The 23,941-nt window shown below is 54.4% G+C and overlaps 5 protein-coding genes across 5 annotated transcripts; 3 read left to right on the top strand and 2 right to left on the bottom strand.

Moving 5' to 3' along the window:
- Window positions 1-416: 416 nt before the first annotated feature.
- EsH8_VII_000784 (uncharacterized protein) lies at window positions 417-4,381 on the top strand (the record flags this gene model as incomplete). The annotated part of the gene is made up of 2 exons (XM_083270917.1): window positions 417-1,187; window positions 1,271-4,381. The coding sequence occupies 2 exons, from the start codon at window positions 417-419 to the stop codon at window positions 4,379-4,381; spliced, it is 3,882 nt and encodes a 1,293-aa protein (XP_083128474.1).
- Window positions 4,382-6,958: 2,577 nt separating this feature from the next.
- Window positions 6,959-8,626, bottom strand: EsH8_VII_000783 (uncharacterized protein; the record flags this gene model as incomplete). The annotated part of the gene is made up of 3 exons (XM_083270916.1): window positions 6,959-8,055; window positions 8,108-8,324; window positions 8,381-8,626. The coding sequence occupies 3 exons, from the start codon at window positions 8,624-8,626 to the stop codon at window positions 6,959-6,961; spliced, it is 1,560 nt and encodes a 519-aa protein (XP_083128473.1).
- Window positions 8,627-13,970: 5,344 nt separating this feature from the next.
- EsH8_VII_000782 (cysteine hydrolase family protein) lies at window positions 13,971-15,008 on the bottom strand (the record flags this gene model as incomplete). The annotated part of the gene is made up of 3 exons (XM_083270915.1): window positions 13,971-14,027; window positions 14,117-14,593; window positions 14,724-15,008. 3 exons carry the CDS (start codon window positions 15,006-15,008, stop codon window positions 13,971-13,973), a joined length of 819 nt encoding a protein of 272 aa, XP_083128472.1.
- A 1,384-nt stretch (window positions 15,009-16,392) lies between these two features.
- On the top strand, window positions 16,393-17,585 carry EsH8_VII_000781 (NAD(P)-dependent alcohol dehydrogenase; the record flags this gene model as incomplete). The annotated part of the gene is made up of 2 exons (XM_083270914.1): window positions 16,393-16,589; window positions 16,655-17,585. The coding sequence occupies 2 exons, from the start codon at window positions 16,393-16,395 to the stop codon at window positions 17,583-17,585; spliced, it is 1,128 nt and encodes a 375-aa protein (XP_083128471.1).
- An 893-nt stretch (window positions 17,586-18,478) lies between these two features.
- Window positions 18,479-19,250, top strand: EsH8_VII_000780 (ATP synthase subunit g; the record flags this gene model as incomplete). Its single annotated transcript, XM_083270913.1, has 3 exons — window positions 18,479-18,743; window positions 18,851-18,935; window positions 18,989-19,250. 3 exons carry the CDS (start codon window positions 18,479-18,481, stop codon window positions 19,248-19,250), a joined length of 612 nt encoding a protein of 203 aa, XP_083128470.1.
- Between the last annotated feature and the right edge of the window lie 4,691 nt (window positions 19,251-23,941).

The raw sequence follows: 23,941 nt of genomic DNA, 5'->3' as shown, positions 1-23,941 counted from the left end.
CTTTTTGGGTCTAGCGCCGTGCAATCTCTCCCTCGAAGTCCTTCCGTCCATGGACGCGCTTAGCCTCGCAGTTCACCAACGCGTCTCACCATACGTATCTCATCTCTTCTCTCATCATCAACCTCATCCCAGGCAGTCCACTCTGGTGGCAAAAAACCACTCCTTCATTCATATCAGCCATCGTTTTACACCCGAACCCCTGCGCGATAGCATCGGCCTCTCATTCACAGCCGCCTGGCATGAGACTTCCTTAGCCAATGTTTACAGGCTTTGCTGACGCTGACAACGGGGAAGAGGATATGGTGAGCGACCGTGTCTGTGTTTGCGCCTGCACGTGAGGAGGATAAAGCAGCCACCAGATAGCCGGAAAGGAAGCTGTCGCCTCTGCTCCTTTCATTCACATACTTTGATTCGATATGTCTTCCTTCCCTTCCGGGTCCGACCGGGACACTGCTGCTTCAAAAGGTCCCTACGTCGACTCCTCCTTCGCCTTCTTCCATCGCGACCGGGAATCTATCGACGACACTAAAACTAAGCCTCGGTCGCAACCTCGGGAAGACTCTAGAAGCAAGTTCGATATCATCGACTTGACTCTCAATTCGAGTCCCCTTTCACGCCACCATCTTCGGGACGCCGACGGCGCACCCCAGAACAGACCCAAGGTTGAGGGCGCCCAAGGACCTTCGGATTTCTCATTAGGTTCCACGCGTTGTCTTTCGGACCCGAGCGGCGGCTCTACCGCCGTTTCCAGCAATGCTGCCTCGGTCTTGGACCCTTCACCTCCCCCTGTGTCAATTCAACCCTCGGTTTCGTCAGTCGACCTCGACGACGGCTATGATGCCGAGATGTCGCAACTCGACCGACCTGAAGGCTCTTTGAAGACCCCTCAGCAGGTGACGCCGCCATCGTCTACGCGTCCGTCGACTTATCAGTCCCCCAAGCAGAATGGGATTTCCAAGAAGCAGACCCCCAAAAAGGACACCCCAGATGTCGGGCATGTTATCAAGTTGCTGAGGGTTTATTCCGCCGACATTCGCAACACTCATTCGCAACTATGCCTCTACGCCCTCAACTCCACCAAGCCTGCCGAAACACGTGTCAAGACCGGCATTGACTTCTTCGCCGACGTGAAATTGGTTCCAGCGGAAGAGGAGCAAAAGGGGACGACCATGACGATCCGAACTAAGGTGAGTAGGACCATTAATAGCCCTCTCAAAGCCCCTAAACCGTTGATTACCAGTTGGACAATGACCAGCTGACCTTCTCACAGCAACACTTTCGTGGGAGAAAGTCAGACCAAGGCAAGGCTGCGCATTACCTGCCGGTATGCGTCAAGTCCAACAAGGCAGCCGTGCCTAGATATCGGTTTCATCATACAGAAATCGTCAAAAACGTTCTGTCTCCCAACTCCATGCTGAAATTTGTGCCTGTTATTCGAGACCTCGAACCTAATGAGGAACGAGGCTATCTGACTTGGCTGAAGGAGTTGGAGAGGATGGATAAAAGCTGCGGTTTCGAGACTCTAGGCAGTCGCGAGGAACGGGTTGTCCGAACCATCAAAAAGGAGAGGACAGCTACCTTGTCGCTATTCCTGGACTCGTGGCTCAAGAAGCTCGCTATCTACAATTGCAACCGAACCACATTAATCCGCCATATGGCGAGTTCGGGTTCCGACGATGCCATCACGCCACAACAGAAAACGAGTCTTGTGAATTTGCACAGCGATGACAACATGGCGGCGTCGCCGAGAGCCCTCAAGGCAGCAAGGGTATTCACCGAGGCTTTTGATCAAGTCTTCTTCCATGACGCCCCTAAGGGGAAGCAAATCTACCTGCGGGATGTTTTGAAGCTTGATAAGTCGGTTGATGAAATCGTCGACTCAAAGAAAACGGCCAAGGGTGGCCAGGACGACAATGAGAAAGTGGACTCCCTTGAGCATTGGATCGAAACTCACACAGTCATGGGATGCCTCATATGTTACAGCAATTCATGCGAGCATGGAGACTACAGTCTCGAAAACCACAAGCGAAACTTTTCCATGGACTGCATTGGAATGTATGGACGCATGTTCTCGGCCAACCGTGTTATCTCTTCCGAAGACCCAATCGAGCATATGGACCCTCCGCCGCCTTGCAAACGACAATGCTACCAGATCAACAACATTGCCAACTCTGTTGTTCAGTCGAGGCCATGGACTGAAGACGAGACTTTCCTGCTCCGCAGCTTCTTCTCGATCTTGGATCACAACAAGGTTCGGGTTAGGGCCCAGTGCGCTACTGCGGAAATTTTGGACAGAGAATGCTGGGAAGTACATCGCCATCTACAATCCCTGTGCATCAAACTTCCGCCTATTGTAACAATCGATCAGCCAAGGGTAAAAAACCTTACTTGGTACGATCGCAAGAAGAAGATGCTCGTGGGCGACTGGCAAGATCACACCAACTCCCATGACACGAAGGTTCGCCCGTCCAACGATCCGTGCCATCACGAAGGTCCTTGTACTGCCGACAACGAGTGCCCTTGTGTTCTCAACCATATCCTCTGTGAACGCTTCTGCCGATGCACCGAAGACTGTTGTGCGTACAAATTTACAGGCTGCGGCTGCCACTCAAGCGGCAAGACATGCTTGCAGAAGCAGAAAGAAGGCCGCCCTTGCATATGCGTGCAGTTGAATCGCGAATGCGATCCTGACCTCTGTGGAACATGTGGTGCTGCGGAACGTGCTGACCCTTCGAATCGACATGACGACGCACTCTTCCAAACGGGTTGTCAGAATATCGCCATTCAACGAGGCGTTAGCAAGGCAGTTGTCCTGGGCAAGAGCCAGTTGGATGGCTGCGGTTACGGCCTGTTCACGGCGGAAGACATTGCCCAAGACGAGTTTGTTATTGAATACACAGGCGAGCTCATTGTTGCGGATGAGGGAGTCAGGAGAGAGGCAAGACGTGGCGAGGCTTTCTCTGTGGAGAAGAGCACGTCGTATGTATTCAGTCTCTTGGATTATGAAGGCATCTGGGTCGACGCTGCTATTTATGGCAATCTCAGCCGCTACATTAATCATGCCGTGGAGAATGCCAATGTTCAGCCGGGTATTCTCTACGTCAATGGCGAATACCGCATTCGCTTTTCTGCCACTCGTAGCATCAAGGCCGGCGAGGAACTGTTTTTCAACTACGGCGAAAACTTCCCGAACCTTACCAAAAAGATGATCAAGGAGAAGGCTGACAACGAGGAAGAGGACGCAGAAGAGGGAGGGGCACCAGTGAAACGTGGTCGGGCCGGACGCCGTCGAGCACCCAACGTTTCTGAAAAGCCTGCCGCGCAGAAATTGACCAAGGCAAAGATTGCCAAAAGTGTTCGTTCAGGAGCTCGCAAAGAGGCGCCAAAATTGACAGCAGATGATTACGAGGCTTTGGCTGACTTCGACGCGGCACCGGGCCCGAGTCGGAAGCGGAAACGAGCGTCAAGGAGTGACGACGAGGACGAGGAATTTCATCCGTCTTTAGAATCCGAGGAGAATCCCGATGTGCAACGCGCAGAGAAGCGTACATCCACATCTCGACGACGAGGCGGAATCCGCCGTGTGAGATCGATTGGTTCCCACGTGGCATCGGATTCGGAGGTGGAAGACTCAACAAAGACGACGCCTCGTGGCAAGCGTGGGCCAGGGCGTCCTCCTGGCTCCCAACCCGCAAGTAACTCCCGACCGCCTGCGAAGAGTCAGGAAATGCTTGAGAGGTTGGGAGCGGATACGCCGCCCCCAAAGAAACGCCGCGGGCGCCCACCCAAGAATCCTCGTCCCCTGAGCCCAGCTGTTGAACAGAAAACCAATGTGAACCTCTCTGAGAACGAGATTCGCGCCATTCCGAGTGTGCCCCGCAGCCAAGCGACGGAGGGCGGCACGATATCTGTCGAGCTGGGCTTGACCCCTAGATCTGCCCGCGGACGTAAGGTTGCTGTTCCCAGCCTCAGCCAGCCAACTGAAGATCGAATGGACGTGGCTGAGGACGAGCCCGAAATAGACGTGACTCCCACGCGTTCCAGAAGTCGAAAGAACAATGCTGCAAACACGATTATGGCCCGGGCAACTTCACGAGGTGGCCGTACATCAATCTCGCGGGCTCGTCGTTTGACCACAGAACCGGATTCCATTATGGATTCAGATGAAGAGCCTTTGCCACGCACCCCGGCATCTAGGCGGAAACGCATGCAACGACGGACTCTGGAGCTACGGGAAGTCAATGACAGCGAATCCAGTTATAAGATTCAGGAAGCTGGCTCAGACTCGGACGATGACGATGACGATATTGTTGCTCTCAATCGTTCATCGCGAACGCGAAAAATGCCAGCTCGGTTTCGGTCATCAGACGAGGAATCCTGAGTGCGCCGGTATCTGATGTCTCGAGCAACGCTTCTACAATAAGCATTCTTTTTAATGGCGAAGGTTTATCGACCTTTAAGCTACGAAGGGAACGCATGAAATGACGGTGTGGAAAGCTGGGGGAAGGTAATCAAGGTCGATTTTCGCATCAAAATGGCATCCAGTTGGCGGGTTCACCAGAGTCTTCTTTAAGGGCTCAATTACATGGGTGACATCCGCCACTCGGCTAGGGAATGACATAAGCTTGGCGCATTCCGGAGTAGGTAGCATACATAATCCTGGTCACGGACAACACATGTGACATAGTATCTTGCAAGGACAACTGTATTAGCTTCCGAATACACAAACTTGCAATAATCGGAACCAAATGGCTATGTGTGAGGGGCCTGTGACGCAATTGTGTTTAGTTGAGCCCTGGTTTATCTGTACTACAGATAGTGCGCCCTGTTGAATTTGCTTCGAGATTGGAGACCTCTCTTTAGTTAGCTAGTCTGGCGTCAAAGCTGGTTATATAATCTGCTGTTTCTACGTCAAACAAGGAAAAAATATGAGGCATCGGGACTTGCCGGCCCTCTTCAAGGATGACGATCATAGGTTGCGATTTCTTCTACGTCTTGTTTGTATGGCGTAAACCATGCAATCGCCGTGCCTTTGCTTGGGCGTAGCATATTCTCTCCCTGCCTTAAAACATCATCAATATAAACAAATTTGCGGGCCTTGTACAACTCCAAAACACTGACCATCGATGCCCATTAACAATGAATACTACCGGACCGTCGGATGAAATCTGATGGGGTCTAAAAGCCGATTGATTCTTGTCTCCTCCGTCCTCCTTTCACTCGACTGTTGTTGTCGGTTGCAGTATTATGCGGCAGATCCCATTGTGGCCAAATAACGGGAGCGGTTGTTGTGGTTATATACGTTCGCTTGCTACGCCTAAAGGATGGAGGCCTCTCATTACCCCGACCAACTCTTCAAGCCAGTATGATTGTTGGCTATTTTAATTTAATTTAAAAAAAATTTAACAAGACCATGACATCTTTGCCATGGCGGTCTTCACCTCAGATTTTAAACAATCCTCTTTCAGAATGTTGGCCTGGCTTAACATTTTTGCTGCTTGGCTATTCGATTGTCCAAACTCGAATCGGTGGCAACCAGGGTAGACCCGGTCTTCCTAGACAACAAGGTTGAATTCCGTACAGAAGCCCTCCTAAAGCGGTAGCAAAGTTTCGAAAATAGGACTAATATACCTGATGACCTGATTTGTTCTTGAGGTTGTTACCGACCAACTCCCAAAATTTCTAAACAGCGAATATCCAGCAGAAAATATAAAATCACAAATGGGAGTTTTCATTATTATTCCTTTTTCTCTAAAAACCGCCCTACTTAACCTCTAGACGGCTTTTCAGCCACCGTACATCATTCGGCAAAGGTCAACAACGTCCCCTCCCCTAAGCAGTTGTTGAGCCCACAAAAGACTACACAGTTAAATTGGGAGTAATCCCCAAGGTTTAAAACCAGTGCGTGAAAGAATTTATACTAAGGCCTCCAAAAGCTGGCTTTTCAGGTCTATTTCATGTGGCTTGACACGTATCATTTCAGTTGTGCAAGAGACATCAGATATTCTCCCATATTTAACTACGTCACTGAAATGTGCGCAAGTATATGTAAAGCATTAAATTCCTTTCTAATGCCGAGCGAAAAAAAAAAACTCGAAGATGAAATAATTTATAGGACAAGTCTACAATGGTATACGCCCGTGTTATTCTTTGTACTCTCTATGTTGCTCCCTGTTCACAGCCACGAATGCAAGAACCAATAGGGACTGTGGGATTTGGTTTATTCCTCTAGGGGCAGCGCACACTAGTCTACAAGCGTTATCCAAAGATATATACTTCTGCCAATCTGCCTGTGCACCGTCTGCTACACGAGCAGATAGGCTTGAATTTGGCGTATTGTTGCCTGATACCAATCCCTCTTGCCTCATGGGACAAGACATAGACAGATGGATTGAATTACATGTTGCAACATACAAACCCGCATGTGACCGTTCAAAACGCCGTTTAGGTATATCGGCGAACAAGGGTCCTCCGAAACCGTGGCTGTCTTGGCCAGAAAGGACCCAGCGCATTGGTTGCCCACCATATGACTTGGATTGTTGTGTATTTGACCAAGCATGATTTTGTGCACCCATGGGTATTATGTGTGCGCCCTATCGGGATAGGAAAGCCAAGAGGCTGGAGGCAGGCAATGGTGGGATATTAGCTAACGAGTACGCGAACTGACGAGCTTGGGATATTTCCTGTGAACCCGGGGTTAGTTGACATGAGGACTCGTCGTTCGTAAGCGGGCCGAAAGTCGGTTTAGATAATCTTTGTTTTAACTCCGGTGACCGCCGAGCGGCTAATATTGTCCGATGCCAAGGAATGGCATCCACTGAATAAGACGCGAACAATGCAACCCAATCATTTTCGCAACACACGTCGCACCAACGCCCAGCAACCCAGACGCCTGTAACCCCAGTATGTACAACGAACACATCCATATAATACACTGGTCCCTCTTGGCCCCTTTGAACTACCTCTTGAAGATTCTCTTTTCAACCAGGCGTAGCCCAGTATACGAAACCGACGCAAAGCCGAACGCAAGTTCGAACCCAATGTCGCCACCAAGACTCCCACCAGCAAGCTTGCCGATGGGGCCAGTGAACCATGTCTGTGACATGCCGAGCACGGCACCCATGATGCCCATCAAGAATGCCGCCACGGCCGCAAATCCCGGCGGCAGACGAGACGGCGTGTCGTAGTCCTCAATATTGTAACCAGTCATGCCGCGACGGAAGATAACATGTTCGGTCAAGCTGATTCCCTCGTAGATGGCGAGCCAGTAAGCGATGAGGAGCATGAAGTTCTCGAGCCAGGCTTCGAAGCGGTCGTAGCCCGGAATGCTGATTGCGATATAGACGGCGGTGCCGGCAAACACCCAGACAAAGCGCGGTACCCGTTGTGTCTGTCTGGAGAGAACCTGCAAGGAGAGGGAGACGGAGTAGATGTTGGGGCAGTTGTTGGCGATGATGGAGAGGGCGAGGATGACGAGGCAGAACTGGCCGAAGCCGCCGAGGCGGGTGACGAGCACAGCCGCGAGAAGACCGCCGATTCCCGAGTTCGCATATGCGTCGGAGTACGTTGGATCGGAAACGCTGGCGGTCATGACGGCAGCGCCCAACAGCTCGGTGAAACACAGCGTGAAGAAGAGGCCAGAGAAAGTGACGAGGAAAACCTTGATCCGCGACGTAGATGCCGGGTAGTAGCACGTGTAGTCGGAAGCATACGAAGTCCAGCCCGTCGCGAAGCCGAATACGCTTGCGGAGAACGAGAGAACGGAGCCTGCTTCGGCCGGGCCTGTACTCAGGGGCAGCATGTTGTTGAACTTCCCTGACTGAGCGAAGACGCCGAGGACGATGAGAAAGATGATGGCGCAAGGAATCCAGGAGAACCGCTCGTAGGTGTGAACAATACGATAGCCAAATGTGCAGATGATCAGCGTCGATATGGCGATCACCAGAATACCTGCCCACCCAGGCATGTCGTTATTGACGGCGTGGAACAGCTGGGCACCGACAATGGTATTAACAGCCGACCAACCCAGACATGCCAGAATGTTGAAGATTGCGACTGGGGGAGGATGTCAGTAACGGCGTGGCAGAAGTTGCTGCTGAATACCTACTTAGCTTAACCGCGTAGAATCCATACCAGTAGCGGGAAAGAACCATCTGCCGAAGTCCGAATTTGGGGCCGAAAGTGGAAAAGAAGCACACAGGCATGACACCCAGAAAGTTGATGAAGATGATGGTCAGGGCTGTATCTACGTAGCCAAGGTTGAATACCGGAATAGCCAGGACGCCAATGGCGAAAGATGAGACGACCATGTTGGCCGAACACCACTGTAGAAGGGTCAGGATGTTTCCCCGGAATGAGCGCAGCCATCGGCTGGACTTACCAACGTTCCGACGTTGGCGATCGCATCGTTGATTCGTTCGTCCTCGGGGACCCTCTCAATGCCTCGTTGTTCGACGCCCAACTTGCCTGCCAACCTTTGCAGTCTCGCGTAGGTGCTGGTCCCGGTTGCGAAGTCCTCCTGATGAACAGCCCTGTCGTCTCCCAGGAAGCCTCGCTCCACGTCAGTTGCCGACTTTTTCTCCCCGCCGTTCGACCCGGCGTCGCTCTTGCTCTCGAATAAAGCCATGTTTCGGTTATAAGGGGCGGTCCCGTCTTGTTGATCCTGAAGTTGGATGAAGGTCACCGGCGGCTCATAGCTTTACTTGAACGTTGCCTTCCTAGGGAGATGGACAATCGTACGATGCAGGTTCTGCGGCGGAGACTCGGTTGAGACGAGCAGATACTCAAAGCACTGGCAAGCTGCGAGGGGATGAAAGATCCACGACGAGACCAGGACACATGGTGGCGAGCCGGGCAGTAATATTCATTGCGGAAAGTGGAGGAACCCTTATCAGGACGCGAACGGCGGCGGACCATGGATTACCCAGATTTCCGGACTCGAGATACAGCCTCACTCGTGGGGTTTTGCAGAGCACACACCAGCTTCTGACGCGAAACTGGTGGGGGACATGGAGCGATCAAGATAAGAACCGCGGCATTGAAAGCGTTTGACACCCCACCGACGCGTCCCTGACGGCGGGACTGGTGTGGTTCGGAAGTAGACCGGCACTTGGGAGCCGTTTGGGATAGGTTCGGTAAAGGGGACTGGAGCTCTGGAACTGAGCTAGAAGAAGAATTGGGAGGCAAAACTCGGGTGTTCCGGGCTGATCTGCCCAATGGCAAATTTGGTAAGGAAATGGATTCTGGGCACTAGTTGCAACAATGGATGCCCTTGGGCTGCTTTCGGAGCATGTGCAAGGCCATGGACATGCCGTGGAGGGTACAGATACCTAGGGGCCCACGAATGATTGGAAAGGAGCATTTTCTCTCGTGGGCAGCGCATTGCAGAATGCCATTCCCATAGAGAAAAAGAGGGTTAGAAAATAAAAAATAAAAGGGAATTACAAAAAGGTCAAGGGTAGGGATTGACCAGGCAACTATGCGACCTGCAAGTCCGTGAACCTGCGACGCGGGAGACAGATTAGGAGAGTATGTGCGGATACGTAAAAGTCAAAGAGGAGTGTTCACTGGTGGATCTCCGTGATAAGATAGGGAAATACACGAGCTACCATTGGTGTTTGAGCGCAGTGATTCCGCTATGGGGCCAATCTGGCTGCCGCAGAGCCGGTAGCATGAGAAGAAGAGAGATTGGTGATGGCTATCCTCCATGCACCCCATGCAATCCAGGAAGAGAGTCGGGGTTCCGTATGGGGAGGAACAGGACGGCGACCGCCCAAGGCCATGCAAACTGGGGCTCGCAGAGATAGGAACCTGCCGCTGCGCCTTTGCTGGAGTACTCAGCTCGACCAGCAACTCGCACGGCAGGATCCGAAATGTCACTGGAAGCAATGGTGAATAAATACACGTGAGGCTCTTTGCGGGAGGACGAGCCGCCCACAACTTCCAAGGTCAGGGTTTGGTGCCCGTAAAGCTTAGCTTCGGGAGGCTTAGAACTGCTATAGTGCTTCGATCGCACCCGTGGCGGTGCAGGACGGCGGCCCCTCCCCGGATGCTGGGCCTGGAGAACCTTACCCCCTAAGCAGGCGCCCTCCTTCCCGTCTGAATCGTCCCGGCCAATGGGCTATACGGAGCCATCGATCGATACCTTTCATCGCCAAGCATCACCGTCCTGCCGAAGCCCCAATCTCTGCACATTCCAACTGTACCGAGGATCCGGAAGAGCTACCTCATCCGCATTCCTCCCAGAACCTGGAAGTAAGTATTTTGAGCCTCTGACGGCATTTGATCGTCTCTCTTCCAATGTTCACGCCGACCATCCCATCCATCCAGCCTCCTCTCATGCGCGCACGTCATTTTAGCAACATCCCCGAAATACGCGGCTGATGAAGTGTGTATGTGTGTTTTTGTATTTGTCTTTGTATGTGTATGTGTGCCTGGGACATGCATAGATGGCAACGACCCTCAAATGCTCTGCAGGATTCCCCAGGAGGCGCGTGCAAACAGGCCAACCTGACTTTGTAAGATGCCCATTTGAAAGGACCACGGCGCATCCTTGACATTGCGCCTTGAGAAGGCACGCAGCAAGCAAGCTCTACCAAATGCTTCGTCAAGGCGTCGAGCCCGGGAGGTCGGTCACACGACCATCGACCACCACGTCGCGACTGTTGGACGCGACCACCACATCGCACCGTGTGTTCCAAGCACACCAGGCCCACCAACCACAGCCTGGCATGTCTTACATGAGCACACGGAGCACGGCTTGATCGTTGGGGGATGGGAAAGCGGCAGCGTTCATGTCTCCTTGCTGGCGGCAGACAGAGCGCATCTGGACACAGGGTTTGGGGGAAGCTCACGCAAGTCGAGTCTATGCACGTCGCCTCGCTGCGTGCACCATGTAGGACAGACTCATCGCCCTGAAACCCCATGGACGCAGGGAAGCAAGACTTCAATATATCGTCCGATAGCACGATTCGGCTGCTCCCTTCTGACTCTCGTGGGATACAGGTTTTACTTGCGACATTGTCCGAGCTTCCGCCGCTAGACCGCACACCTCTCCTTGCGCCAACACGGATTCTAAGTTGATTCGGCCGCTTGGGGCAGCGCCCGTTGTTGGACGCTCGCCCACCGTGCTGGATGCCGCCGTTCACGGACAGGCTCTTGCATGGACTCCGACGGACGCCAGAATCACTATTTCAACGGCCAGCAAGAGAGCGTGCGAGCAGACCTTCGACCTTCCGTCGTCGAGCATGGCGTAAAATCGAGAGCCGGTGAGATTGGGGAAGCGCGCTCAGCGAACACGAGAAGAAGTCATCGTACTCGCCAACCCACGGCCCTCCCCCCACGTCCCAGACGCAATCTTAAAAACAGGGCTCGGCAGCAAGCCACAACTCACTCAGGTTGTTTTTCCATCGTCTGATGTTCAACACCATAAGCAAGCATAAACATGGGTCACGTTTGCCGATGTTTGTTTCCTTTTTTTCCCTTTGCAATAGGGCTGAAGATCAGCTCCAGCGCCATTCGCCCATTCTGCTTCCCACGCAGCTCGATATGCCTCCGCCATTGACTTACGTCTTGTCCCCCCTCCTCAGCCACAGTTTCTATTTCTGTCTCACCTTTTCGCCGCCCCGACTGTGACTTCCGCGCCTCAGTTCCTCCTCAGTCTCTTCGTGGACCCAACCGTCCCTTGTCCTGGTCTCAGTTCGTACGGGTGGCACAGGCGTAATGTTTCCCACCTTTCGGTCCCTGCCGGCCGCTAGCCACTCTCGAGAACCTGTTCGCGACAATTGCCATTAGTCTTTGTTTTTTCCCTTTGCAAGGGCTCGGCGAAAGCGAATAATGTCGCTGTACGGTTCGAAGCGGCGCCCGCAACCCCTCCTCTTCCCACACTCACCCTTACATCCCCCATAGTCTTACGCAGGCAGATCTTATGGACCGTCGCACGCCTTGGCGAGCCCACCGCCGTCATTCTCTCCTCCGTAGAACGGAACACATGGGATATCCGCCCGCATGTGCGAAGCCGACGGTAACTGCTGCGGCAAGATTTGATGATAGCACCATGTGCCCGACAGGCTAGTGTCAAGTTGCCGTGTTTCAGTAACGCACGCCAAATCTAACTAAATATGAGATTCGGGGAGAGCTCCAGAGCGCACAATTTCTCCCCTCATCCCTTTCGCCCATCATTGCTTTCCAGAGCCCGTGTCTCTCGCCCCTAACGTCCCCCCTGGTCATACAGCCGCTCCATCGGTCTGCTAGGCGCGGGAGTTGGGCGTTGACTAATGTACGGGGCAATAAGCTGCGTGGTGTGGCGCGGACTAACGCCGTCGCCCATGGCTTCCACTGGGCTTCCCATCACAGCAACGCTCGTGTACGTCCTGTTGTTTGTCCGTATTAAAAGGCAATTCTCCGCCCGGCCATCTTCCAGAATCCGACCCACCACATTCCTTCGACTTTCCTGGTCCTATCCGGCTTTGATAAAGAAGTCTTTCGGCCTCCTACCTACCCTCTCTTCACTCGCTTCTAGACTGTTTTCTCCTTGTCTCTCGCTATCTTGAATCAAGCTTCAGCCCGCCTCCCCTCTTATCTCTCTTATCCGCCGTTGCCCACGACTCTTTTTTTGTTCTGGCATCGAATATTGGCAACTACCTGCCACCGTCAACCCACACGTGTCGACTCTGCCGTCCGGACAGGTACATACAGGGCAAATATGAAGCTTCCCACCATTCTCTCCATGGCCGCCACCATCGCGTCTCTTGGCGCCTTCGTCCAAGCCAGGCCTCTCCCATGCCCAGATGTTCGTCTCCCCATGCCTCGCATGCTCCCCTCCCCCCAAAGAATGTCGAAAGAACGCCCAGCAAGATCCTAACCCTTCACCAGTGGAAGCGCGATGATATCCTCAACGGCAAGGCCAGCCCCGAGATCTGCTGCTCATACGGCATCTGCAAAGGCGACGTTGTAGTCACAAGCGGTTGAACGAACCCCGAACCAAAACATGGGTGTCCCGGTAGCAGTACAGCTTGGCCCATCGTGACAACAACGGCGGCGGCGGCATCGCAAACTTACAACGGCGACGACTACGGCGTCGATGCCCAAGCCGTCAGCCATCACCACACATCCGCCGCCCCTCTCTCACCACATACATACAAATGCATACATCGGCGTTCAACGGGGCATATAGACGGTGCATGGGCGCGCCGAGGAAGGGGGGGTTGGAAGGCCCCACAGATTGGAGCATTCCTGCGGTCGAATGCATGCACGCATTCTAGACTGCCTTTTTGGGATTGGACGGGATGCAGAGTGCTGGCAACTCAGCCATGCCGCATCTTTCGGCATCTTGGAAATTTTTTCCTTCACCTCTACCTTTTTTTCTTTTTTCTTTCTGCGCTTTCTAACGAATGGAAATCCTTGGTCGGACATCCGCCCAAGTGTAAGAGCCTTGAGGCGGGGGGTGTTGGTGTGCAACAGGAAAGGCGACACCGGCAGAAGACAGGGAAACGTATCATGAATTTCTTAGTGGGTGACATTGACGGCTCGTCGAGGCACGCAATGTCAGACTGGGCTGAAAGCAATGGGAGACAACCAGACGATCGATCCGAGCAATAGCGTTATGAGAACACTGAATGAGGCGCTGCGGCATTGCCGAACATAGCATAGCGAGCAGTGTCATCAAACCACGAGCTCGGATAATAGAAAGAACCCCGATTTTGTTCAAGTGCACACCCCCAAGTTGCTGACTGTGGCGCCTATCGGAGACATTTCCCGCTGGCATGTTCGTCTATTGGCCACTGTCTCGTATCGCGGCATCGGGTGACTTCATAAAAAGGTAAGCGTACCGCATCTCTCACCAGCCTGGGGAACTCCGCCTCGCATCTATCCATATATACACTCGTGGTTCGAACCAACTGGTTGACTCACCCATCGGACCTTTGCATCACGAAGTGGCGGCGCAGTATCGTGTTGCCCAGACCACGCCCTCAAGAGGCTTTGCCGGCGAGGAAGGTCTCGCTAGTGATGACAAACCCATACGAGCCCTGCGATGCTTAGTGAGCGTCCTGTCCACCATGGCATCATCATGGTCGCAAGCACCATTGACGGGACAGGGCTGCAAAAGCCAACTCACAGCAACATTGTGGAGGCACACCTCTGGGGCCCCAGGCGTCTTCGTCCCGCAGCAGTCCTCGACCAGGACGCAGTCCCACCCACTATTGTAGGCATCGGTCAACGTGCCCAGGACGCACTGGTCCGTATTGACACCGGCGAAGAGCAGCGTGCGCTTGCTCTTGCCGGCGTCCGACTGCTCCAGATACCTCCGCAGCGGCTGCTCCGGGTCCCACATGCCCGACATCCTATTTTTGTCGCAGTGCACGTCCGCGGGATGGGCGCTCTGCTTCAGCGGCACGTAGATGTCGGCGTTCCACTCCCCGGCGACGAGGCAGCGCCCCATGCCGTCGCCGAGGTCTGCACCGAGGCCAAGGCGGACGACATTGTCGTCGGCCACCGCCGTACCGAGGATGAGCGATCGTGAGAAGCTGCGGTGGACGCTGGCGGGCATCTGCGCCAGGTCGTCGTCGGTCAGGCCCCAGTTTAGCCAAATTACCTGCGTCGCATCAAACAGTAAGCTAGGCTCGTTACCTTGCCCCGTCAACTTTCACCCTCCGGTAAGACGGGGGTGGTAACATCTGCCGGGTGCTTCCCCGAACTCCGACTGGCGGGATTGGCAGCCGTACCTGGATCCCTAATTCGCGGCATTTCTCAATGGTCCGCATGGTCTTCCCCACCGCGGCGAGCCCGGCCGGATGGTCTCGACAACTTGGATGCAGAAAATAGTTCTGCATGTCGACAATCACGAGTGCCGTGCTGTGGGGGGCCACCGATATGAAGGTCTCCACGGGCCCCTGGGTCGTACCGACCGTCCAAGCCGGGGACCGGCCCCGGGTGAGATTATAGGTCCGCGACGGTCTATCATAGTGCCATTCGTCGCCCGGCGGGCCAAAAGTCAAGTCTGGGCGCATGACAAAGATGAGAGGGTCCGAATTTTCTCCTCGGATTTTCTAGCACCGACTGCGGGTATGGCTAAGTAAGTGCTTTGGCCAATTGCGGGTATACGGTTTCGAGCGATTGGACGGTGTGTAGGTTTGAGAGAAGAAGGACGAAAATCATTCATGCAACACCAAGAACCACCAGATAAGAAATCCCGCAGCACAGCGCTTGTATCGGATGCAAGTGACAACCACTCGCCCTCCTTCGGGAAGGGACATGCGTCGGCGCGGCTATCGCCCGATCCCGGGCGCGCAGCCATGAGCCTACAGGATAGAGCGAGCAAGCCGGAGACTCATAACTCGACCGCATGCCGCAAGACGCTGCCTGACGGCAAATTTTCATAGATACAACCAGCTTCTAGTTGCGCATATTGGCGACCAAAGGCAGACCCATGCAGGCGCATATCGAAAAGGGAGGTGTAGGACCGAAGGGCCCAAGGCGCCGCCACTTGCGACGATCCAGACTCCCCGTGTTTAGGGCGAACGGGGGGGATTTCGGGGCCGACGGCCAGTTTGTCTGTACAGAGTAGACTGGGGGGGGTGAGGTCTCCGTAAAGCCAAGGGATCTTGCGTCGGGCACCGTCGCGATTCGTGGAGCGACATGGCCCTCAACAAGCGACGATGCGACGAGCAAGAGGGATGGAAGCAAAAAAAAAATCGGAATGCCAACGAGGCCCCTGGTTCTGATACCACGTGAACGCATGAGAAAAATCCCCGCGGAACGAGTGGCCAGGTGGTTGCCCCTCCCGGCGCGCCTGGACCTGCAAACTGCGAGACGTGCCGCTTCCAACAGCCTACAAGTAAGAGAAATCCTCGGTTTGGACAAGCGTGTCGCGGCGGGGGATGGTCGATGTCGGGTACGGATCGTCGTCGTGATTGGAGCGGGAAGTCGCAAAGAGGAAAAATCGGTCTTACAGCGACCGAACGATTCCCACATTGCGGCAGCGCCCCACCCCCTGCCAACAAGCTTCGACCCTGCGTGACGTTGCGACGTGGGGAACTGGGGTCAACTGTTTGCCTCGAGGGGTATGAGGGGCTGGATTAAAACATCGAGGGGCCGAAGAAGCTCCTGGTTGCTGGCCGACCATAGAAAAGCCCACGAGTGCAAGGTATATATCCAGCCGAGAAGACTGTCCCGACGTGTTTGCGCTCCAGTTCTGCTCTCCCTGCTTCGTCCGGTTCTGTCTCTTCCTCACATCCTGCTCTCGTAGCCACCAGCCGTCTCGTCGTCTTGCACCCACGTTTCATACCCCGCCGTGATCATCGTGGCAAAGAGATCTTCTGAACAGTTTTTCAAAGCCCTACAGAGCGCACACACACTCTCACACACTCTCACACCACACACTCAGCTCTCATAATGTCTCCCTCAGCTGTTGACCCTCCCGCGTCGGTCGGCGCCGTCAAGCCGTCCAAGGCCAACATTGGCGTTTTCACCAACCCCGCACACGACCTGTGGATCAACGAGGCCGAGCCCAGTCTGGAGGCCGTCCAGGCCGGGGAGGGACTGAACCATGGCGAGGTTACGGTGGCGGTTCGAAGCACTGGCATCTGCGGGTAAGTCCACTGGCAGCAGACGAAATTCCCCCGAAAGTGAGGACGAGACTAATAAAGACGCGCAGATCCGACGTTCACTTCTGGAAGCACGGATGCATCGGACCCATGATTGTCGAGGGCGACCACATCCTCGGCCACGAGTCCGCCGGTGAGATTCTTGCCGTCCACCCCAGCGTCACCCACCTCAAGGTCGGCGACCGAGTCGCCATCGAGCCGAACGTTATCTGCAACGCCTGCGAGCCCTGCTTGACCGGCCGTTACAACGGATGCGACAAGGTCCAGTTCCTGTCCACCCCGCCCGTCCCTGGCCTTCTGAGGCGATACGTCAACCACCCTGCCGTTTGGTGCCACAAGATTGGCAACATGTCATACGAGAGCGGTGCCATGTTGGAGCCCCTGAGTGTTGCCCTTGCCGGTATGCAGCGTGCCGGCGTGCGCCTGGGTGACCCGGTCCTCGTCTGCGGTGCCGGACCCATTGGCCTGATCACTCTTCTCTGCGCCAAGGCCGCCGGTGCCTGCCCGTTGGTCGTCACCGACATTGACGACGGACGTTTGGCTTTCGCCAAGGAGCTGGTGCCCTCGGCCATCACCCACAAGGTCGGCCGTGGAACCGCCGAGGAGGAGGCGCAGCGCATCGTCGAGTCTTTCGGCGGTATCGAGCCCGCCGTGGCCATGGAGTGCACTGGTGTCGAGAGCAGTATCGCTTCCGCCATCTGGTCCTGCAAGTTCGGTGGAAAGGTCTTCATCATCGGCGTCGGCAAGAACGAGATCAACATCCCCTTTATGCGAGCCAGTGTTCGTGAGGTCGACATCCAGCTCCAGTACCGCTACTGCAACACCTGGCCGAGAGCCATCCGGCTGGTGGAGAGCGGTGTCCTTGACCTCAGCAAGCTGGTCACACACAAGTTCAAGCTTGAGGACGCCCTCGGAGCGTTCGAGGCGGCCAGAGACCCGAAGTCTGGCGCCATCAAGGTCATGATCCAGAGCTTGGACTAAGCTGCGCAGGTGACATGGTTGGTGTTTTGGGCATAATATGGCGGTGTTGGCGATTTGGTGTCACGGATGGTTATTTGGATATATTTATAGAGGCATGTTCCCAATGAAATTCATATATAACAACTTGCGGGCGCGTAGGTCGATACTGTGCATTGTGTGAGAAGCGTGCTGAGGGAGCGAGTTGAGGGAGCGAGTGTGTGGTGATTGTGAGTCGCATTATTCATGTTGTAGACAGCCCTGTGATGGCATTGGTGACTGAAGCCGGGAGAAATGTACAAAAGGCATCTATCTAACACAAGAAATTCTCACCAGGGAACAGCTCCCAAACGCAGCTTCCATCCATCGCAAGACCCCATTCTTCCCCAGTTGCTGCTGTCAGGCTCATCTTCCCCCTTCCCTCTGTCGAAGCTCCTCCGCACTGAAATGCGGCCCCACTCCCCCTAGGGCGCTGCCCCCTATGATTGGCTCGCTATCAAAGCGGCATAGCCCGTTGGGCCGACCGGGCGCGCCTACGGATGCCTCTCTCCCCTTGGGCGTACGTAGGGTACATCGTTCCTTGTACCTGACCTGGCCTTGCCTTGCCTTACCTTAGCAATTGGATTTTTCACAACCTGCTTCGCCAATGCCCGGAAAGCACGCACGGGCCACCTGTCCGGCTCGCAACAACAGCACAAGCGAAATCTTCCGAGAGGTCGGAGGCAGAGACTGGCAACAGAGCTCTTTTTTTCAATTCACGCAAAATCACCCATCACCACCCCTTCCCATCAATTGGCCGCCAACGAAGCTCGCCCTTCGCCCCAGGAGCCACCCACATCGACGCATTCCGATCCGAGATCCAGATACCCCGATTTTAATCCCTCTTCTCCGACGTCGACGTCTTCCCTTCGGTCAAAATGTCTTCCGCCCTCGCCCGCCCGCTGATGCGGACCACCGCTCGCACCATCCCTTCCCGCGTCGCTGCCCGTTTCGAGTCGACGACGACCAAGAAGGCCACCGAGTCCGCGAAGGACGCTGCCGCTAAGGCCGGTGAGTACTCGGCCAAGGCCGCCCAGGGCCTGAGCCGCGCTGCCAGCGCCGCCGGTCCCGCCCTCTCTGGTGCCGTCAGCGCGCTCGGCAAGGTCGGCGGCCGCACCGGCAAGGTTATCGGCTTCATCGAGAGTATGTGTCACCCCGAGCGAAGGAAGTCCCGAGAAAACAAGCATTGGAGTACTGGGATGCTGGATTGAGGTGGCGACGACCAATTGCTGACAGATTGGCAATTATAGAGCAGGTCCCTTGGGTCATCTACTACTCCCGCGTCGGTCTTGAGTTGTCCAAGATTGTTTTCCGCGGCCAAAAGATGGCTCCCCCGTAAGTCAAAGTCCTGGTGAAATACATTTACCAGCTTCTGACGGACATATCAGTCCCGTCACCACCTTCCAGACCTACTTCCAGAACGCTCTGAGCGCCCTCAAGAACCCCAACGCTCTCCTGAGCTCCGCCTCCTCGACCGCCAGCTCTGCTGCCGCTAAGCCCGCCTCCATCGCCTCGCGTATCAACACCGCTACCGTGGCTGCTGGCGCCGTCGTCGCTGCTGAGTGCCTCGGCTTCTTCACCGTCGGCGAGATGATCGGCCGCTTCAAGCTCGTCGGCTACCACGGCGCAACCCCTGCTGCCCACCACTAAACGAGCGAACCCTTGAACCAACCTATCTCGCAGTGATACGAAGCGAGTGGTGGGGATGTTTGTTCCTTGTTATTAATTCAACTGCATCTAAAGAAAGAGCGGGATGGTGGTATCGGGATATAGAAATTGGGGAGGGGGTGTTTTGGAACCCATGACGTGAATTCTCGATGCCCGAGGTTGAGGTTCACGTGCCCAGTCATCACGGCTTCCAGTCGAGTCTTGTTCGACCGTGAAGGGGCTTGTGGCTGGGAACGCAGGAAGAGAACGATTCGAGGGCCTTGAATCCGGTCCCACACGGCATTCTCTCAACAGGCACCTTATTATTTCCTTATGTAGACTCTGTACATCACACGTCAAACGCAGCCCACCCACGCTGCGAAACCTGCCTCCTGCAGGTAAATAACAGGAAACCTTCTAAAATAACCTCCCGAGCGACGGTGATATCTTGGTGGGCATCTTGCCGTGTCTCTTGATGTGGGTGATTCCAGTTTTGAAGCCTATCCCCTGGTAACATTTTCTCGTTCTCTATGCAGTGAAGACGCTCACCCATGGGCGACTGACTCCCACAATCAACCAGCATGTCGAATTAAAAGGGGAACCATGGATTATATGTATTGTGCCAACGTCGAGAATAGGAATGCCGTTGCTGGACTCTACGGCTGTCCTTCAACTACTCGTGTTCAGAGTTCGCAAGCCTGGTGCGGTTTGCGTCAAACGGCCAGGGAATCTTAACAGTGTCCGGACTTTTTTATGATAGGGTCTTTGGCCTGGACCTGCAAACTCGGCGTCCGCTTTGGCTATGTCCATTGAACTTACTGTAAGCAACCCCCCCCCCCCCCCCCCCCCGGGACGGCCCGACCCTCATCTTCCACACATCTCTTTCTTTATCCAGGCTGCCTGCAGTTCTTGCCTTGCCACAAGCCGAGTCCAGGGCCTGACTTGGGTGCAGTTGAAGAAAGGCTCTTGTAAAGAAAGACAAGGCCATGTTCGTCAACCGGATACGACAAACGAACGGGGGCGGAACCTGCATTGTCCCGATGTGGTCTACACGCCAGCTTTCCTCGAAATCTCTACACGACTCTAGAGGACTCTGCCTAGCAGAGCAGCGCTTGAGACACAGAGCCTCGTCTCCGTGGCACATCTGGGTTGCCACCGAGCCACTTGGATCTGGGACCATTAGATTGGCCCCAGAAGGAGCGTCAGCCCTGCGTTTGCAAAGTCCGGTATTGGTTCTTAAAAGCCTTGCGTGCTCGTCTGATTTTATACTTCCCATGTATTCTGTGTGGTATTTTACGTTGAATCCCATGGTTCAAGGAAGTCTTCGTCCTTATTTGGGATAGCATTCCACGAATCATTGAATCATACCATGGCAGACCGGCTTAGATGGGAAAGGCGCTACTCAACCGCTTAAGCAATTTCGGATAGACTTGAAAACCCCAAGACCAATTCGATAGGCGATTGTGGGCATTGAATTTCCATGTGTTTCTCAGATTGCCTGCGAGACGTGGCTTGCCCTTAGGATCAATGGAGTATAAGAGAATCTGTCCTGGCTGCTTCGTTCAGGATCCTAGATTCGTATCCGAAACCAGTCCCACCTCGCAGGGTATCTCAACAGCAGAACATCCAAATCAGATATTGAGTGTTTGCGAGGTCGGTCCCGATAACTATGTGCTCTTCTTCTCCTCCTCCTCCTCTTACGCGGGTGCTGCTAAGGCTGTTAACAAGTCAAGGCTGTCGTGAGACCACGCGTTACCTCATAGTTGCAAGTTCAGTATTGACATTCATATTTCGGACTTTTTGAGTGACGACGCCATCTTACCTGTCACCACCCCATTTGTCGGGAAACGCCAGCAGCAACAGGCCGCCTGTTTGAGTACTGGCCTGGTTAACGTCTAAAACAACTTCAAACTGTAAGCCTCCTAGAATGTATCCCCCCTCTTAACACCTCTAAAGGTGGTAAACTGTAGTCCGCATAAACACTCCGTTGTAATCTTGATCCCTCGGTTTTAGATGATAAAGGAGGTCGTGCTGGTGCAGTTCTTTAGAGACCCTCTCAGGTGTTATGGCAGTTTCAAGAGAATTGTTAGTCGAAGCTCGATGCTTCCCTCGGACACAAAGAGAAAAGAAGGAAAGAATCAAATGAATTGAACCGAGTAGGAGTGTACCCGGGAAAGGGGGAAGAGTACCGTCATACAAGGCTGGTCGTTTCCCTGCTCACGCAGGAGAACAACGACCCTCCCTAAACGCAGCAGAAATGGGTATCAAAAACCCGCCCTCGTCCCCAACCAGTTCACTCAGAGCACGAAACCCACTCCCCTATTCTGAGCACTAGCATAGGTAGCATGGCCCTCAAAAAATGTACATCATTCGTTGTATGTCGTCTTGATTGAAGCTTACGTCACACAAGGGCTCCTCGCCTTTCCTCCCCCCCCCCCCGTCCAAGAACCCGGTCGTCGGACAAAACCCAACCCACAGTCATGTCATGCCACCAGGGGGTATCTCTGACCAAATGTCGCAACATCACCTAAGTGACGAAATGCACAGGGCGAAACAGGGGGGTTGGGGGAGGATACTTCCACGCAAGGACGAGGATCTGACTGTTTCCAACTGGGAGGTCGTAGGCTAAACTAGAAAGAGGAGGGTTTCCGCAGCCTCCCACACCTTTGGCCTTGTGACCACTCCCCTGGGTCGAAAGCAAACAGCCTTTCCTAGAGGGGAGGAAGGGTCGAACGGCCGGGAAGGTGGTGGTCAGCCACGCAGGCAGCCAGTGAAAGAAGATGGATCGGGATAGATGGAGAGGATATCGCTTCGCTAGGTTGTTTGTCCTGATCTCATATTTTTGTTGGAGCTCTCATCAAGACAAAGTCCCTGTGTCGTTGATGAGTCAATTGGTTGCCTTGGACGAAGCCATAGATACAGCCGGAGGGCTAGAACCCCCATCAGCTTCATCATACGTGTACTACTCTACGTGTTGATGTCAATGGTTGAGGTCTTGTCCTACTTCGCCGTCTCCGAGCAAGCTGGAAGAACGTACGCCACCATCTAATTGTAACAACAAAATCGAGACATGGACTGTTTAAAGGAGCACGCGGTTGAGCTCGAGGAACATTTCAAGAACCAAGGCCGGAAGGAGCATCTCCCACCACTAGTAGCCTTTACTCGGCCCCCACGCCGGCCGCCCCAAGCCTGCATAAAGCATCACAGAACAGAAGAAGAGCAAAAAAAATGTCAAGGTGTCTTAAACGCCGTCCAAGAATCGTTGGTTCACGCTGCAGCTGTAGACGGAGAGGGGTAGGTAAACAAGGCCCAAATGCCCCTCTTTGCCGCCCTCACCTAAACCCCCACCTCCACCTCACCATCAGCATCAACACAAACAAATCCTAACCTGGTACCAGGTAAGAGCGGGCTGTAGCCACGTCCCCCCCCCCCCCCCCCCACCGCCTACCGCCTACCGCCCACTTCCTCAATCCGCCCTTCCTCATTTCCAACATGCACAGCCAGTTGTTCCCGCATGAGAGAGCCCCGGGCGCAAAAGGTGACCCCGTTTCCCAAAGTCCCGTCTCAAATCGGCGTCCTGCCTGGTTGGATGGCTCACTGGCGGGCAATTTGCGAGGTCGGTCCCGCAATCTTGCATAAATCGATTCATATCCGACCCCCGCTCTCCCCTGTCACCAAGAAAAGAGAGAGAGCCCTACAACCAAGACAGACGCCTCTTTTTTACCCGGGCCACTCAACTCGGGATCCGTGTTCCCGGATCCATGCGTTATTCGCCCCGATGAGGTACAGGTATTTGGAAATGGAAAAGACCCAAAACCAAAACCAGGGGGCCACGATAGGTCGGGTTGGTGGAGAGGGGGAGGGCGCGAGGCCTTGAACCCACAAAAGAGCACTGATGACTACAGGACTCGGGGCGGTAGGATCATGTTCGTCATGCAAGCCGAGGGGCTGGTGCAGCTCGAGGCCAAACCTCGATGCCACGTTGACAAACCACCAAGAATTGCCATGGACGGACGAAAGCAAAACAGAAGAAGGGGGGAGGGGGAGGCTTGATCCGGGCCATTTCTGGGAGACATGCACGAGTGATGTGTCGAGTTAGTGACTCGCAGCCTTCGTTCCCATGACCCCATCCCATCTTGACCTGCGGGATCAGCCAACCGCATGAAGCAAGTCCTAGGGGCTACTATTCACAGACGACGATAATGCCAATTCGTTTCCTTCGGTGTATCGTCTGTTGTGCTCGTGAGGGCCATTGCTTCGCTGTTCATGGCCGACCATAGTTGTACCTTCATTCTGGTATCCTCCTCGCCTGCATGTATGCAGCCGTCGCCCAACCTGGAAGGACTGCAATGTTATCAGTACTGTTGGCGAGAGGGTACGACGACCAACGGGCATGAAAAAGATCGAATGATGCGAATGGACATGCGGGAGTAATGTAAACCTGCAGGTTGGTGTGGGGATGGAGGGAAAAATAAACCCAGCCGTTCCCAAGTCTCGAAGCGACGCGCAGATGTCTCCAAGTCAGGCGCCGGGTTGTTCGAAACCTCGGGAGAGGGGGGGGGGGCTGCATGGTAATCCTCACAGGCTGGGTGGAAGGCCATCCTCCTTGCAGAAGGGCACTACGCCATCCCGTTCGTCCATCGTAGACGACCAAAGGGGTGCCCAGTCCGATTTGACAGCATGCTTACGGTTCA

The sequence above is a fragment of the Colletotrichum jinshuiense genome, chromosome 7, assembly GCF_051148585.1.
Source record: "Colletotrichum jinshuiense chromosome 7, complete sequence".
NCBI lineage: Eukaryota > Fungi > Ascomycota > Sordariomycetes > Glomerellales > Glomerellaceae > Colletotrichum > Colletotrichum jinshuiense.
Note: the sequence above shows the minus strand (reverse complement) of the source record. Positions and strands in the feature narration are given on the sequence as shown.